At 46.4% G+C, this 17961-nt stretch overlaps 1 protein-coding gene across 1 annotated transcript in view; it reads left to right on the top strand.

The window, feature by feature from the left end:
- Window positions 1-3529: 3529 nt before the first annotated feature.
- The window catches only part of IKZF3 (IKAROS family zinc finger 3), a 32196-nt gene continuing 17764 nt past the window's right edge, over window positions 3530-17961 (top strand). The window contains exons 1-3 of the mRNA XM_009956736.2: window positions 3530-3581; window positions 6279-6332; window positions 7534-7644. Of these exons, the coding sequence (XP_009955038.2) occupies window positions 3530-3581; window positions 6279-6332; window positions 7534-7644 (217 nt within the window). The remainder of the gene's footprint in view (window positions 3582-6278; window positions 6333-7533; window positions 7645-17961) is intronic.

Here is a 17961-nt window from a genome sequence, read left to right as displayed (position 1 = left end):
GCGGCGTGCAGAATGGCACTCACTCTTTCATGTGTGTGGGCATCCCAGCACCCAGTTCTAATAGAGGCTGAGGCTACTCGGCCCTGCGGTGTCAAATACAATGAGTCAGAGTCTGCCCACGCAACGTCGCTCCGTGTCGCCCTGCGACACTCTCCGTATGAATGGCTGTTGTCCCCTGAGTGACCCGGCCCAAGGCATCGCAGCGGCGTTCCCGCGCTGGCCTGGGCGTTAGTGCTCGCCGCAGGCTGCCGAGGTGCAGGGCTCCCCGAGGGGCTGCCTCCGGGATGGCTTACGGGTCCGTTTGTCTTGCTGGCGAATCCCTTCGTGAAGGGGCAGGCCAATGGCTTCCCGCCTGGGGAAAGGGGTGAAAGGGAGCTGGGGGGAAAGGGAGCTGGGGGAAAGGGAGAACGCTTCTCCTTGGATGCATGTGTGAACAGCGATGTGGGTTCCCAAGCTCGAGACATGGCGGGCAGCTGGGGGTCTGTGCCATGGCGGGGCAGGGTTACTCCTGTTTGTCTCTCCTGGGGCTGCTCCCCCTGGTCCCACTCCTGACGGTATCCCCCACCCACGGACCTGCAGCCTCTGATGGTGGGCAAAGAGCTCATCTCCCGGGGAGCTGAGCGGGACATTTTCACTGAAGTTTTCTCAGGGTTTGGGTTGGCCCCTTGGTGCTGTGGGCGAGCAGGGGGGCTCCCGGCTCTGCCCGTGCTGTCTCAGCCGGCCGTCGCCCCTGAGTCCCCGCCGCAGGACGGCCTTTGCCGCGGTGCTGGAGGGGAGTGGGGCGCTGGGACTGGTGTCAGCTCCCTGTACTGGAGATGCCCTCCGCGCTCGGATGCCATTTGTCCTAGAAAACGTCTGGGGCCTCCCTCAGCCCCCCCAGAACGCACGCTTTGCCCTCAGCGCCCCCCCCCCCCCCCCCCGTCCCGCCGCTTTCTCCCCCGAGGGGCCCCGCCGGTGCCGCTGGCCCCGCCGAGCAGCCACCGCTTAGCACCGGCGGCGAGCTCCGGGGGCGGTCGGGCGGCCGGCACCGGGAAGCGGGTCGGCTCCGCTCGCCGCCGCCCGGCGCCGCTCTCCGCCCGCCCAGTGCCCCGCCGGATGTCGCGGTGCCCGCGGGAGGCGCGGCGAGGCCGGTGAGCTCCGCCGACAGCCCCGAGCCCGGCCGGGCAGGTGGAGCCGGGAGCCGCCGCCGGAGCATGGAAGGTGAGAAACGACCCCGCTCTTTCCCCGAGCCGGGGGTTGGGGCGGGGGGCGGGAGGCGCTGCCGCTCCCCCCGTGCTCCCCGGAGACCCCCGTCGGGGCGCTCGCACCGCGCTCCACCTCCCGCTTACTTCCAAGGGGCTTCTTCAGCGCTTTCTGCCAACAGATTGCAGCCTCTGGAGGAGAAATCTGTTCGCGCGTTGCAATTAAACAGGAAACGAACGGGGCTTTTTTCCCCCTTCTGTTTCGTTTCAGAAAGATCACAACGCGGATGATAAAGTTGGGTGGTAGAGCCCGCTTTAGCTGCCGCTCCTATCCCAAGTTTTAACGAATCAAAGGGCGTGTTGGTTTCTTTTCACTTGGAAAACGCACGTGTAACTTTCAGAGCCGGCTAAAACCAAGTCGCGAGTTAATCTTGGGCTACAGCGTAATTGGCTTTTGAAGAAAAGCAAGATCCCGGGTTTTTAACAAGCCTGGGGAAGCAGCGTTGCAGAGCATCAGTTGATTTGTTATTTCCGAGGTGGATATTCTTACTTCGACTCATCATTTTAAGGGCTTGGGTTTAGATTCTGCTGGGCTCAATGACTTCAGGTTTTCTGTTATTTTAAGTTCGATGCAGTAGCCTAGTTAAAAGTGCATTCTCCTTTGCTAAAGGCTTTTTAAGTGTTTGTGTTTAAATAATCACTCTCATCGAACCTGAACGGAGGCTGTCGCTGCTTGAGAGACGTAACTGACGTTTTGAAAGAGTGGGTCTGGTGGCAGTTTGGCCCTTGAAAACGCAGCCTCGTTTTCTTGATCAAGTCGAGCCGCTGTATGTCTTTGCTGGGAGAAGGCGGCTTTTTGGGTATGTCAGTACAGCCTCTGATCAGAAAATGAGCAGGTTTCTGCCGTTACAAGTGAGGTGCTTCAAGAAGTCTCTTTTCTGTGTTCCTATTTCTTGTGCACTTAAAGTTAATGTGCAAATAATCCTTTTAGTTCTGCATGGGGGGATTATGAGGATCAGTGAATGTGCTTGAGCTTGTTATGTTTGGGATGAAGTTAACGCAGAAGTGTTAGACTGCGTTATCCCTGGATGCGATGGCTGCCGAGTGGCTCTGCTTCCATGGGTCTTGGGAAAATCTCTGTTCCACTGGAGCCAATGGGAAATTTGTCCCGGAGGACAAAGGGGCAACGCTTCTGTCCTCAGCTTCCTGTGCTCAGAGTGAGGAGACTCAGTTCGGTCACTGCCCAGGAGACGGCAAGAGCAGGTGTTTGAGACCTGGCTCTGGGAAGCCAAAATCCACAATCTTTACTTGGTTGCGTCTCCTTGTGACTTTGTTTTTGCAAAGATCGCAAGAACTGACCTCATGCTGTCATTTCCATTTGCTGTGCTGGGATAGACATTGAATTACTGGAAGATACTCTGCTGCTTTTAGAAGGTCCTATGCTACAACGTGAGAGAAATGATATCCTCAGTTAGGCACTGCTGACTAGGATTTCTTCCCAAAATGACATGTGCACTTAAAATGCCCCTCTCATTTCAAATGTTACCTGGCGCTTGAGAGCACCAAAGCTTTAGAGACCCTGCAAAGAGCTTATCGGGCCCCCGAGGCTGTGAATGCTGCTGAAGGCCGTTCAGTGGCTTTCCCGCTGTAATGGTCCACTGCCGGTTGAAGGTGCAAAACGTGTCGGGGTGGAAGAGGTTGGCTGCTGCACGTAGCAAAGGCACTGGCTCTGCTGCCAGAGTTTGGGGATAAGGCTGCGGGGGTCTGCCCCTAGGGCAGGGGCCAAGGTTGGTGTGTGGTTTGTTTTGGCTTGCTTGTGCCATTTAAGACGGTGCAAAGATGAGGAAACAATCCGTGTTTGCTCCTTGTGCTGTGACACAAAGACTGAGAGCATGTGGGATTTAAAAAGTGTCCCCTTTGGGCTGAAAACTGCAGCTGGCAGTAAAAAGGCAAGTGCTGGTTTTCACTCTGGCGGCAAACAGGTAAGATTATAATAATCCAAGGTGTACCTCCCATTCCGTTGGCTACAGCTGTATCAACAATAGAAGGGTCTTAATGTTATCATTTGTTTGAAAAACATCATTTTAAGGAGGTTAAAATACAGGCAGGCTGTTTTGTTTCTTCTATGATCTGGTCTACACCAGGGATAAAGCATTAATACAGCTAGATATTAAAATGCCAGAGCGCTTTTTTAGCAAGCCATTTGAATATTTTTGCTCGCTTTGGCTATTGGTGTAGGACGCAGGATGGCTAAGGATTGGTTTCAAAAGCACACGAATTTGACTTCTGCTTTGTAAATGAACATTGTGCGTCAGCTGCAGCACGCACAGGACAAGCGTCTTCTGTCCATGCACCCTGGTCTGTGGATCTCTTTGAAGCTTGGGAAGACAAACGTGTTCTGTAAGTGATTTCCCACGTTGTGCTTTTCTGAACGTTAGGCAGAAACATGGTCTTACGTGTACCGAATCGGGGGTGGAAAGAGAGATCCTAGACCTTCTCCTTCCAGCATACTTATGTGGCATAGTGAAGGATCTGGCTTAAAATACTTTACTTGCGAAAGAGCCCTGAGGTTAGATATTCCAGGAGCACGAAGGCTGTCAGAAGCTGCTCTAGACCAGTATCATAAAGAAACCAGGTACTGAGGGGTGGATGTTGGAGGCTTGAAAGCGATACAAGGGCCGGGGTATTTCTCAACAGAAAAGGGAAACGTTGTGCGCTGTGTTGTCGTTCTTATCTCCTCAGAAGGACTGTACTGCCCAGCAGGGACAGGAACCTGCTGTGCCCCACAAAGTGTAACTAAGTACACAGAGACCACCTCAACGTGAAGGAGATGAGCGTCTGGGGACCGAGCGGGTCGCACTAGGCTGCCGCGTGGTTCAGGCGGTGCCATTCTCCAGCAAGGGCTCCTGCGGCTGCGGGTCGGAGGTGCCCTGCTCGGCGCCGAGCAGTTGGCCGGCTGGCGGGGCGCTGGGCTGAGCCCTGTGCCCAGCAGCTTGTGCTGGTGTGATTTACCCAGCGAGCTGTAGCCCTGGAGGTGTCCCCAGTGGAGGGGCTGTGCGCTCGGGAGGCGTCCTGGGGAGCGCAGTGGTTTCTGAAACAGGGACGTAGCCGTGCAGGAGCACATGCAGAGTTATCTGCTCTGAAGCAGCCCTGCAGGGGCTCTAATTCTTCGCCTCAAGACCTCCCGGTAGCCCGGGGAAGGCAGAGTTGCTGCAGAGTTTCCAGGCCACACCTCTCGCCGCAGCCAGCAGGCGCCTTGTTTGCTGAATCCCGGGGCTTTGAGCGGTTGGTTCAGTGCTTTATCACCCAAACGAGGCGACGGCACAGGATTTCTGAATACGATTAAAATCAAATTCAAGTATTACAGAGTAATGGGGATTTTGTTGTCTTGCCCAGAGCTTAGTTATTTGCACAGTCACAAGGGTTTGTGTAATTTAAGTATCTATATTATGTCAATGTAAAATGAAAATCAATACTAGGGAGAATTTTGTTTGTGCATTTACTGATGCCATTATTCACAGCATAAACTGGTCTGTTTGCTGCTTTGTACCTCACTTTTCCTGGTATGGTAAAATGAAACCATAAGGCAAATTAAGAGCCGTAACTGTGGAGTTCCTTGATCTTATTTATTTTAAAAATACCGATTTAGTAAATACCTGAACTTTTTGGCATTTAGTCCTGTGGCTATGACAGAAGGCAGCGTTCTTGGCTCTAATAAAAGACACTTGATGAAAAGCTTGCATTCGTGCTAAATTTGCATGAAAGTTCAGGAGCTCTGTTTTAATTTTAGGATACATTTTGTAAGTGCTAATTGTTTAACAGCTTGTCTCCAGTCAGGAGCTACACCCCGAAGAGCTCAGGCCACTGCTGCATGGCTGGTGTCATTGATAGTGGGGTTTTCTGGCTGCTCTCTGGTAAGAGCTACTTCAGAGTAATGAGAACTTCATGCACGATGGGACTCTTAGACCCATTACTGAGCAATGGGAGCTGAATGCTTTCGTTTAGGAAACAATGGAACCAAACATTAAAAAACCCCTTCTTTGGACAGTTCTATTGTTGCTTTTTTTCTTCTCTGAGTTTGCCTTTATTTTGTTGGAGGCATCAGCCCATCTCTTTGTGCAGTTTTTTGGACAGCCTCACCTGATACTAGGCGGCTCTGCTGCAGAGTTAACAGAGCTTTATATTTTGATGTTGCAGAGACCACAAAAATGTTCCATGTGCAGGAGTGGTAAAGCAAGATAATTATGGGGTAAATGTCACTGGTGGTTAACACCTCACGGCCACTGCGTGTGTATTTCTGTTATGTAACTGCCAGGAATTAATTTTACGAGTCTTGGAGCTATTGTCGTCTTCGCACATAAAAATGAAAAGATTTTCTGGTATGAAAAAAAAAAAAAGAGGAAAGAGAGGAGGAAGGAAGCAGGTAGCTGTGCTGCTGTTGAGAAAGTCAGCCCTCCTATCAGTGGCATCTCAAGGCATTGGGTAAAGACAGCTGGAGAGGTCAGGTCTGTGCCTCCGGCTGAACTCGCCAGCCTCGATTTGGGCACTGAGGTGGGAGCTGTAAATACCTCAGGGCAGCCTGCCGAGGGCTCAGCGCTTCTGGAAGCCAGCCCAAGGATGCGGTCTCCTAAAACTCTTAAAATTCCCCATGTTTGATCCCTCTCAGAAGTTCTAAATGGGAATTAGACTTGCATTCACGTGGACACCGACCGGATCTTGTGAAGATAACAGGGGTTTCCCTTTGTGTTGGAAAAGGGATGTAAAAATATCTTGTGCTTTGTGCTTTATAGAAGTTCACTTCACAGAGAGTCACTGCCTCTGTGCTGTGCTCACAGGGTGCAAAAGGAGATGTTAAATCGAAAGTGTAAGTTATTCTGTTCTATAGTCTATGGGAGTTAGAAAATAACATTTAATCCCTTTTCTGGGCACGTGCCAATTATTTGTAAATAAACAATTATTTCTATTTATTTCTTTGAAAATTTTGCTTTTTCAATTTTGCCTTCGGTCAAGAAAACGGGAGTTTATAAGACTGTAATAACAGTGTCGTGAATGGTTCTATGTATCAAGCTACTCAGGCTGCTTTTCTGTCTCTTGCAGATTCACAGGCAGGCATGGACCTAAGTAATTCTCAGGAACAGCCCATGGCTGCAGGTACGGTGCTGTTCAAGTGATGTTCTTTCACCCTCTCTTGCAAATTTTAAATTTAAATGGAGAAAAATATACAAATTGCAGCTCGTTTAGATTCCCAGGACACTGAATAGCACAGTCACAAATACAAAGATGGGCATTAAAGGCAAAAAGTAAATTCTAGAATTGAATTAAAACTGTGGAAGTTCAATATAATATTGGAAAATGATACTAAAGGGAAAAAAAGACTGTTTAGTAGGAAAGGAAATGTTTTCAAAAGAAAGCTGGAAGTTTTGATTAGGGAAGCAAGAATAATGTGATTCTTTTGGTTGACTGCATTTCTGAAAATAGGAAAACAAACCTCTTGTGTGAGTTGAACAAGGGTTTTACTTTCTTTTAATCAAAAAATAAAACCTTTTTTTCAGATCCAATGTAATATTCAGCCTGAGAATCATTGGGTTTTTTACTATCCAACTGTTAATAAGTTAAACAGTTTTGACAGCAGTTTCACAGCATTGCTGTGAACTTTAAAAACTCACAGGATTGTTGAAAGAAAACTGTCCTTTCTTTAACAAAATACTGATCAGAAATTTACAGAAAGACGCCTGATACTGAGTTAGTCTGTATTATGGATTTTATGAAAGAGGCTTTATTTGAAAAACTTCACCAAAATAAATTTGGCTTTATTTCAGAGAAGAGAGGCTTGGATTTCTGGGACACGCTGTGCCGCAGTTCTCAGCAGAAAAGTTTCTGATAATGTTGATGTTTAAAATGACACATGTGAAATAAGCAGGGAGGTGCAGCTGGGTTCAAAGAGGCTTCCGATGAAACGTGCTCAAGCAGTTTCCTGGCCTGGGGCCAGAATGATTGATATTTTGCCCAAATGAACCAAGCAGAACTGTGATCTGATCCCTTACCTGCTAGCTGCAGAACACATAGGATAGGGTTACATGTACGGAAGTTTATTCCTGTTTTGGTGTCATTTAGAACAACCTCCAGTATAGTTAAACCTGAGCAAAAGCTTAAGACCGAGTTAAAGGCGTGTGCTCTGGGTGACGGCTTGTCTGTGACTTCAGGAAGCAAATTGCTTCAACCCAACTGCAACTAATGTGTCTGTAGGAAGAACGTTGGGGGCATTACTGGGAGTTTGCAGATGCTTTGAGGTAATCACATGGAAATATTCTTGGAGCATAAATAGTTAATTATTGGATTGGGTTTTTTTCAGAAGGACAGGAGGTTTTGGCAGACTGTAATCTGAACAAATCCCAGGAAATGGAAAGTATGGATAATGCAGAAGATATGAAGGAACACAATCAGTCTAATGAAGAAGCAGGAGGTAAAGTGTCGATTGAATTCTAAAAAATAATAGTTATATTGTTTTTTTATTCATCAGATTATGCTATGAGAGTGATTAGAAAGTTTTTTATGGATCATGGCTCTGCATGTCTGTGGAAGGAATAGTGCTACCGTTACGGTTTAGAGCATTTTAACGTGCAACTGTTTTCTGTCAGGAAATCTCACGTGCATTTTATAAAGGTCACTTTTACAGGGTCTAAGAAATATGGATAGCAAGAGAAAAAAGCATGGGCGTATGGTGAGCTCTCTTAATGTGCGTGTCACCTACAAAGTCTTAGAAGTGGTTTGCATGCAACAAATGCGTGTGTTACGGCTGCCCTTTTTGTCAATGTTGTTGAGCTACTCTGCTATCTGAAAAATAACTTGGCAATTTTTTTTCTTTTGAAAGAAAGGACAAGTTGCCTCAGATTCATAGGACAACTCAGCCCTGTAGAGTTTAAACCCGTAGCGGTAATCCTCTACTTTAAACTGGGAGTGTATAGAAGGCTGATCATTTTGCCGTTTATTGTTCAATTTGAACAGTAAACCCTTCCCACACAACTCTGAAAGAAGACACAGATATGAATAAGATATTAAACCAATATGCACTATTTGTAACTTAAGAGGGGTCCTCCATAAATGCGTATTTCTGTGTATCTTTAAAAACTAGTAGGCCCTCTTCGCTTCACGGATAAAAGCAGCAGCTCCTGGACTCAGCAACTGTAGAGGCCCCCAGCGTTCGGGATTTGTGTGTGTGTATGTGAGACAGATGTAGCACAAGAGACTTTGAATGTCTTCCTTGATCTAGAAGCACATAAACTGAAATCACAGCCTTAATAACCATTCCTGCCAGTGCGCCGAGCGTGTTCATTTATGCCAGTCTTCAACCACAAACAGTGAAAAACGCTGCCTGGCAGAGGATGTGGTGTGCGTACGCTGGGGAAAAGACACACGTTGTTTTACCAGTTTCATGTCGCCTCTCAAGTACTGCATGTCCACGGCAGTGCCTTTAGTTGGCAGGTTTGAGGTGGTGTTTGTGTGTCACATGGTTCAAGTAAATCACTAAAGAATTGTCTCTTTTTGGTTGCCCAGGTAGCCTTGGTTGTTCCCTGTGATCACATCAACGTGATGACTTTATTTTGGACTAAAACGAAATGTTCACCTGTTGAAATTTTGCATTATTAAAGATTAAATTTTTCTATTTAATAACAACATGAAACACTCAAAGGAGTGCTGCGCTAGCAGGAGAGTCTATGAGGAGGGTGAAATTAATCTCACTTAGGTATCTACAGCACCAGTGTCTGGAACCGTACTGGTGTCTGGCCTTTCTTGACAGTCGATGGAGAGAGAGCACGCAGGTTTTCTGACCAAATTTGGGTGTCTGGCTTTGGATGAAATGCCTCGTGTCCCCAGAGTCGCTGCTGCTCAGCAGGACTCCGTTTACATTCAGTGGAGAGCAGCTCAGTGTAGATGTCAGCGGTGCAGAAGATGCCTTAGGCAGGTGAGTTCTGCTCTGCTTACCCTAAAAGGAGAAGTTTAATGGGTTTATCCACACCATGGACGCTTGGGCCGTTCCTGCATCCAAGGCATCTGATTGCTCTTTCAGATCGCCCAGCACAGAAAATGTCCCCAGGCGCACCCCAGCTGTTTGCCCAGCCCTTGCCCCATTTCCACTGGCGCCGGCTCGCCTCTGCCTCTGCTCTCCCAGTGTCCCTGCCCCTGGCTCCTCCCGCCCACTGCGTGCTGGGCACAGGAAGCCAGGGCAGGGGTTCTTCCACAGACCCCTCCGTTTGACCATCCAAGGGGAGTTGCTCCAGCTCCTCCCCACCTTCCCAAGCCAGGAGCCCAGTCTATACCACTCGCACGCACGGTGTCGTGGCATCAAGCAAGACTTTTTTCTGTTCCTTGCCTACCCTGTGCCCGTCAGCTTCCGTACTGTTTCTCAGGCTCTTTTCCACAGGTATAAGTCAGGTGCAACTTCAGCGCTTGGGAGTGTTTATCTTGATCCTGCTCTTGTATACCATTCATTTTTTATATTGCTGCTGATCTCTTAAAGTCTTTTTACAATTTGTTCTGGAATGCAAACACTGAACATCTGAATCTCAAAGATAAATATCAATAAAACATCGTCTCCCTCTGATGGACTGCCTTACCATTAGATCTTTCATTCGTTATAAAGTGAGTACAAACCTCCTCAGTACCAGTGCTCTGATCTTTGATTCTCTCTGTAGGAATGAAGACATGATTGCTAGGAGAAAGCTGTTTTAAATGCACAAAAAAGATAGCTACAGAATCTTAGTGTTAAATGGCACAAAATAAAATACCTACTGTGTTCTCTTCATTGCTTCACATACAGTTCTCTACAGTCATTCTGATACCGGAAGCACAATAAATCTTAAATATTTAAGGACGCCGCGGTAGAACTCCAGGTTGTGCGAATATCAGTAGGTGCACTTGAATTTCTTCCTAACAGCACCAGTTCAGCTGCTGTTGGATACTAAAATTCAGAAATAATCTTAGCTTTCACATCCTGCCTACTGCATAAGAGTGGCAGCCACGTTAGTCACTGAGCAGTCCTTGCAGGTCAGTAACTGTCTGTCTGTCTTCTAGATAAGTGAAACCACATTCTGACAGTGCTGCCCCGAGGGGAGTATAATCGTTTGGCGATCGCTAACCCTGGTAAAAATGAATATGTAATATTCTCCAGAATCACAGAATAGAAATATTGTCAGTATTGGTGATGGCTCTTGGGAAATGGATTATGTCCTGCCCACACCTGAAAAGTCTGTCTGTTTAACGAAAAAAAAACCCAACTAAACAAACCCACCTCTATTTGGCACTTTTCCAGGTGTGATCGCTAACACCCTCATTATGTATCAAATTTAAAAGAAATAATGAAAAACCTTTCTGTGGTTCTTATAAATGTTAATCACGGTACTTGTGAGGCAGCCCTTCTGTGAGTGAGCAGGTCGACTGCAGTATCTGCACAAGTCATCGCTGATGGTAGCCTGCAACACAGAAAACTCCTTTTTTTAGTCCTGAACCCCTGCGTGATCCACACCCGCAGGGTCTGGTCCATCTGCTGAAGGCCGTCACAAGAACTTGAGGCCACTGGCTCGTCCAGTGCAATCAAGCATTCCACAGGCTGCTTCCCACTGCCTTGGTGAGTCTGTGCCGTGGTGTTCTGTGGTACAATTATGTTAAGTTTTTTTGTCTTTCATCAGCCGTTCGTAGGAAGTAGCAATCTCCCAGTTTCTTGGACTGTACGTTTTTTGTGACTCTTGCATTAGTAACGGGTGACACTAAACACACCGTGGGGGCACACGCTGAGCCTCTGAACAGAAGTTGGAGCTTGGTCAGAGCTGGATGTTGTCTGACTCTAGTTTGGTGGAGCCTTTTATGGTAGGTCTGCAGAAAACTGTGCTGCGATCCTTTCAAAGGGCTGCAGACATCTCATAAAGGCACTAAATAAACGAAGGTATCGGGCTGAAACGTCATCCTAACTGCTGCTCATCTGGCGTAAGAAACCTCACTTTTTCAGCACACAGTTCCGTGTCTGTACTTCTCCGAGCACACGCAAACGCGCTGCCTGGCGTGTCCTTCGTTCTGTCTGTGCCAGAGCTGACAGAGGTGAGACGCCGCTCAATGAGAACAGCCCAACCCGTCCTGTCGTACCCCCCTTTTAGACGGGCTTCGACTGTGATGATCGCTGAGTATAGGGCAAACAGTTAGGCGGAAGGCTACAGTAATATGTTCGTTAAAGTCTTGATGGAGAAGAAGGAAATAAAAAGAAAGAAACCCCCTTTTTCTTGCCTCGAGGGCATGGAAGCTGCACGCTGCGGTGCACATGGGGTGTGCTTGCCTGCAGCCATGAACACGCGCTGTTCCCACGGCGCTTCCTGTAGCTAGTCTGACAAGAGACAGGCAGAGCGCCAGGCAGGGGAGGCAGCGCTCCATCGCCCGGCGTTCTGTGGGCGCCTCCAACGCGGTTAGCTTTGGTGGCCAACACCGAAGTGTCCTTAATTTGAAAATTAAATTTAAAAAGCCACGTTCTTTGCTCTGGGAGTCGCAGTCACGCACAAGTGGTTGTGTCTTCATTCCCTCCGCTGTTGAGGCAGACAACTTTTTGGGTGTTACGAATGTTAGCTAGCTTTCGTGGTGGTGAAATAAAAAGAAATGGAAGCCGCATTTGTGGTTTATGGATGCTAATTGCTGCTGCACCTAGGTGTGTGAAAGGGGGCGGTTAAAAGGCTGGAGTGAGGCAGGAGAGGATGACAAAGCCTCGCTCAGGCGTGTACTGAGGTTCCAGTGGTGCTGCTAGCACACACACTTATCTGCTTGAAAAGGAAGTGCCGTTTTTTATCAGAATATTACATCTCCCAAGCCCAGATCGAGCCCTGCTGCTCATGGGACTCAGGGGTTATCTCACAACATCAGCAGTGCTGTGCTGCAGAAGTTCACTTAACCGGGGATTTCTGTATGTGTTAAAACCAGGCAAGGAGTCGGTGCTGCTTAACTGTGTCAGGCCTCTGCTCTGGTGGCTGTGCGTGAGCTGAAAGTCGCATCGGAGTGTTATCAACAAAAGATCCTCTTGGCTTTGTTTTAGCTCTGCAGCAGCGTGTTCTCAGCAGCAGGAATGCTGCCGAGCATGTTCAGTGACATCAGCACGGCCGGTTGTGTCACCGCAGCCTGTACATGATTGACATCAGCTTGGACTGGCCTGCACCGTGGGTAGCCCAGGGGGCTGATACAGAAACTCGGATATTCGGAGTGCCTTGAAATAGGCAGAAGAGTGCAGCTATTTCTTGTTCTACTTAACCCATTGTAGTCAGCAGAAAATAGCATTTGCTTTTGAGATGTCCTGACTGTCGGTGTAACCCATCAGACAAGACAAGGTCTGGAAGGAGAAGAGATGCACAGCGTTATTCAGCAGATGACAGACTCCTTTCCCTGACTTTTAAAACTGCGTTTTTCTTCACTTGTTCCACAATGATTGTCTTGGATTCGTACAAAATAATTCCTTGGAACTAAAGGTGAGAGAAATACTTATTCCTTTGGCATCAAAATAAAATCTAGTCCAGGGTAGATGAGTTGTGGTGTGTTCCCTCCCCAGCAGGAAATAAGTGAAGATGAAGAAAACGGCCCTATGAACTCAAATCACATGTCACTGTAGAAAATAATCCATTTTTAGAAATACGGGTTGGTGGAAAGGAAATCAGTTAATTAAGATGACTCACGTTTTGCCCCCAAACTGAGTTGCTCCTTCAGCACAAAACATGAGTGTAAGGGGCAGGTTCAGCGCTGTTTGTGCTGCTGGAAAGGTACCGGAAAGCAGAAATAAATCCGCAAGAGTCAAAACTTTGCTAAAATGCAGCAAATAGTTCCACGAGCGTTGGAACTGATGAGGCTCGCTTTCCAGAGGGCTTGTGTCTTGTTGCTGGTTGGCTGTTAATTGAGTTAGGCAAAGTTTGGTTTAATTCTGGTACCTTAGGCCGGCTTTGCTGTGTTCTCAACACCGTCTCCCATCAGACTGCGTTCAAGTGCTCCGGTTCTTGTTCCTCCGGCTGCTCTGCAGGAGCCGTCAGGAAGCTGGTTTAATTCAGAGCTCAGTCCCGTATATTCTTGTTGGACCGTGCTGCTGCACCTCACCTGCCGAGGGTGCCAGACGCACCGGCCTTCTCCCGGTGTGGGAGCACCACCTCCAGGAGTGGTGCTGGGAGAGGCGGGTACCGCCGGGCCGTCTGTGGAGCAGGCCAGTTGTCAGAACAGAGGAGTCCTGCGAACCTTCCCCTCTGCCAGGCAGGGCTGGAGTTGGGGTGCGGGTCTGAACGGCACGGAGGGAACACGCTGCCGTAGAAGACCAGGCTAAAAGCAAAGCGCGAGTGTTTGATTGTAAAAACATCAATTTGGAGAGAATGTACTTGTGATCTAAAATTCAGGTCTTGGAATCTGGATTATTTACTGCTGGGGAGTTTTTTATAGTTGGCTCAAATCAATACACTTGGTTTTGTGGAGATTATGGTGTTCAAGTATTTTGAGCAACTTCTTAACCAAGCTCCTGTCTTCCGTTTATAGGTGCTAAAATTCCACGGAGATTTACCACAGATTTCCCTGTTCCTTGTATTATTATATTACATTTTCTCTTCATATTCTATTTTTCTAGTGTCAAACGCAAGAGTGTATTGCATTGGAAGGAAGACTTTTGGGCGATGAATTAAAAAAGGCTGAAGAAAACTAACCTATCCGCTTCCAGATTTGAAAGAGCAGTTGACCAGAGACGATCATGCCTGAGCGGTCGTGTTAGTAATAGGTCCCTTGATATAACTAATGGAGGCGATTATCTGAATTTAACATGTGGCCTTTTTCAGTCTGACTGTTGGGTCCAGATGTTCTCTGATTAACTGTCTAATTGAAGTCTGATTTAACGGTTGTGACTGTATCTGCCTTTCTGGACTTTAGGAATTGTAAATTTAGAAATGTTTTCTATGAGTGATGTTAACTGTAACGGAAGGGAAGAGCTTGCACAGTTTCATCTTTTTCTGGCTTGGTTTTTTTTGGGATTTTTTGGTTTGTTTTTTTTTTAAGAAGGAGACTTTAGAGATATTAAGATTTGGAAGGATAATGTTAACAGGTGTCATAAGTGAAACAAAATTCATCTGGGACAGGCTGTGGAAAACCTGGGTCCTGTCGGCCCGGGGATGACGTTCCCTCTGTGCTCCTGTGCGACGCTGGGAGCGTAGGTGGCTGAGGAAGAACAGCAAGCCAGTGACCCTTTTTTTAATTAAAAAAAAAAAATATATCCTGTGATAGTTTTAATTTAATACTAACTGTGTTTTTCTAGCCCCCAGTCATCTTGTCGCAGGTAATAACATTCTGCTTCCCCAGACTCTGTTTGTAGTGTCCGTTAAATGCATTATTTTTCGTTTCCTTCCCCAAACCATGGCCTAATGCCGCCTGGTGTTGCACTTGCCCTGGTTAACTCCAGCTTTGGTAGCAGATTTTCCTTTATCACCATTTCTGTTGGTATAACTTTAACAGTTACATTTTAGAAACCCTCTGAATGGAAATCCTAAAAGCCCAGTACATTATTATTAGGCAGAAATTGGTAATAGATGGGCAGTATCAGGTATGAAATTAGAGATTTACACAGGAATATACATCTTCATAAGAACAATCCTTGTATATGATTAAGATGCTTTAAGAACTGGTTACGTAATTGAGGTTTCCTGATTCACGTGAGCTTGGAGATGATGTGTGCTGTTTGATTTTTTGTTGTTGTTGTTGTAATTAATTGTACAACTAGATAAATTATACTGTGTTTTAGTGATAGAAAGACACTGGTATTAATGAAGTAGAAAATACACATCTGAGTGCTTGGGAAATGATGCCTGCTTTGGTTTTTTTTCCTTCTTTCCAATTCTCAGTGCTGCATTTCAGTTTGATTTGTTTCTATTTTTGTTTCGAGTCACAATAAAAACAGGGAAACTCATTACCATAGAGCATGCACTCCATAAAGGGGAATTATGAAAGTTTCTCTCCTATTTTTAGAAGTGAAATTTCCACCAGGTGCACACTGCACTGGTTCATTTAGGAACTACCACTCAAGTGTGCTTTAATCAGTATCTAGACAAAATAGATGCTTGAGTTTTGCACAAAAATGGATACTGAACGGCAATCCTGAGAAAATGCGGGAAGATAAAATAAAACCAAAGCCAATATGTCCAAGTAGTAATTTTTGATAAGTCCAGGAAGCGAGCTCTGTGGATTGCCCGTGCGTTGTAGGGCAGAAGTCTGGATGCAGCACTTGGGATTTTGAGTGCAGAGGAATCTGCCCCGGCTGCAGCGGCACAAAGAGGCACCTCGGCTCTAGGGACGTGCCCGTTGATGGCCGCTGCGTCTCCGTTACCGCTGTTGCTGGGTGGTTGCTTCTTCCTTTGTTGGCAAACAAGGATCTCGTAAAAGCATCGCTGCCGTTGTGAAACAAGGAGCTTGTGAGTGGAGTCAGTGGGAGAAACAAAGCCAGGTTGGGCCAAAAAGGCTGGAACCCCTTTCCCTTCCCTAGAATTGGTATCTGCAGTGGTGTGGGACACAGACGTGGAGAAAAGTTGCCTTATCTCTGACCGTCTTGTCTCTAAAAAAAATAATAATCTCACATTGCTGTTGTGCCACTTCACAATTTATAGTTCTCCATTACTTATAGTCTCCAAGTTTTCAATATCTACGTGTCTGTCATGTGTAATTGGTTTCTTCGTGTTGTTTAAGGACAAAACCCGTAGGTATAGCATTGATTTTCTTCCCCCCCCAGTTTATGATCTCGGTGGGATGTACTGCAAACCTCCCGTTATCATTAAGGAACATGGGCAGGCTTTAATTCGTGACATGTCTTCCCCCACAGGGCGTTAATTCCATTGTAGGGGTGTTTTTCATAAACACGCAGGATTCTGACTTGAATTTGGAAACTCTGCTGACTTTTTCAGTTTCACCACGGATGTCGGTTCTGTTTCAAGCTGGTTTAGTTAAAGGAATCTCGCACTGGAGGGCACCAGCTCTAGTATGGGTACGCTAGGTTTTGGGTTTGTACTGCTGTTGCTGGGGACAATTTGTGGAGATAACGGTGATGAATCATCACTTAATACCTGTCAAGTCCAGGTAGTCACAAGAATCCTTTGCTATGCACACGTACAGACTCCCATCTTGTTCTTTGGCATCTGAATGCTATTAACAGCTGTCAAAACCTGGTAAACTATTTATATGCTTTCACAATTTGTTTAATTGGATAGTTAGGAAATGGCGTACGAGAAAAGCTTTTCTTTTTTCTTTTTTTTCCTTTAGTCTGGCTGAACATCTGTAGCATTAGGGGCTCATTATCTCTGAATTGGCATAGCAAATCAGCAGCGTCATTAAAACGCCACATTAAGATGATTAAGTTTCTTTGTTATCCAGTTGACTTTTTGCATGTGCTGAGGATTTCACGATTATGACCCCACTCCTTGTAAAACACTTGAGCAACATCACCCTTTTGTGCCGTTGTCTTTAATAGCTTCTGGGTTTTATTCTTTGTGCTCTTCATAACACTACTGTTAAACTTTGCTTAACACAGTGCAAAACTTATGGTTTTTTCTCTATATTTGATGCCAAGGTCTTGGATTAAATATAGTAATTGAGGGGTTTTCCTTCTGAGACTTCCTCCTAGAGAGAATAGCTAAGATAACGCTCTAGCTTGTCCCAATTGTTTGCTGCTATCAACTGCTTTTTTTTATTCATGCCTTTTACAGAAGGTATGCAAGCACTGTTCGTGCGGTGACTCAGTCTGAAGTTGCCACCACAGCTTTATTTTGGATTTTTTCCAGAACCCATTGTTTTTACAGTGTTTCAGGTGAAACAAAAATATTACTCTGGAGTATGTCTTTCATCTTGTAATCATCTCCCCAGGAAATGAAACCATGTGCATCAGCCTTAACGCATCACACTGGTACTTTGTTGTGTAAAATCTACAACATTTTGTTCTGCGGTGTGTATTGCCTTCGTGAGCTGCCTCCAGAAAAATAGTTACCTGGCTTGAACACCAGGAATGTTTTTTTCCTCTTACAACTTCTTTGCTTTCCTAAGCATAGAAGAGATGACAGCACTACTTTTTTCAACTGGTGGAACTTTGTTAGCGGTGCTAGGGATAATTGTGTTTTTCCTTAGTTAAATTATCCTTTTCTACTTGAAGTTACAGCCTCCTTCCTCTTGGTTAAGGTGGACCAGCCTGGAAACTCCCCAATCTCATTAAAGTACATTGATATGATTTTTAAGTGACAGATGCAAACCTTTCACACAGCTGCCAATCTCCTGATCCCCCAGTATTCCCCGTGCATGCCAGTACATAGAGCAAAGGTCAGGGCTGAAGAAGGAATCTGGTTGCTTCAGACCTCTGCAACCGCTTGGTTCATTTTAGGCTGAGCTGCACTGATCCGTCTTTTCCTCCCGACTGCTTGTACCAAAGCTTTCTTCCGTGTTGCTGTCAGGAAGGCAGAGTAGACTCTGAACAATAATGGCCGTGTTAGGACAGAAAAATTCCAACCCTTCTAACGTTTATTTGGTTAAAAAAAGCCTTTTCCCTAGTGGCTTCTGCTCTCTGTGTGCTCAGTCCTCAGAAGGTGAATTTTTCTGTTGAGGTTCTTCAAATGTCTACATGCAAACCGAAAAGCACTCGAGCGCTGGTGGGATGTGACTGACGGCTGGAGTGGTGTTTGCTGGGGGGAGGCGGCGGTGGAAAAGCCTTGGTCGCAACTCAGGTGCATCCTTCTCTGTTACTATAAGAAAACACAAATAT

Source organism: Leptosomus discolor, chromosome 25, assembly GCF_034619465.1.
Source record: "Leptosomus discolor isolate bLepDis1 chromosome 25, bLepDis1.hap2, whole genome shotgun sequence".
NCBI lineage: Eukaryota > Metazoa > Chordata > Aves > Leptosomiformes > Leptosomidae > Leptosomus > Leptosomus discolor.
Note: the sequence above shows the minus strand (reverse complement) of the source record. Positions and strands in the feature narration are given on the sequence as shown.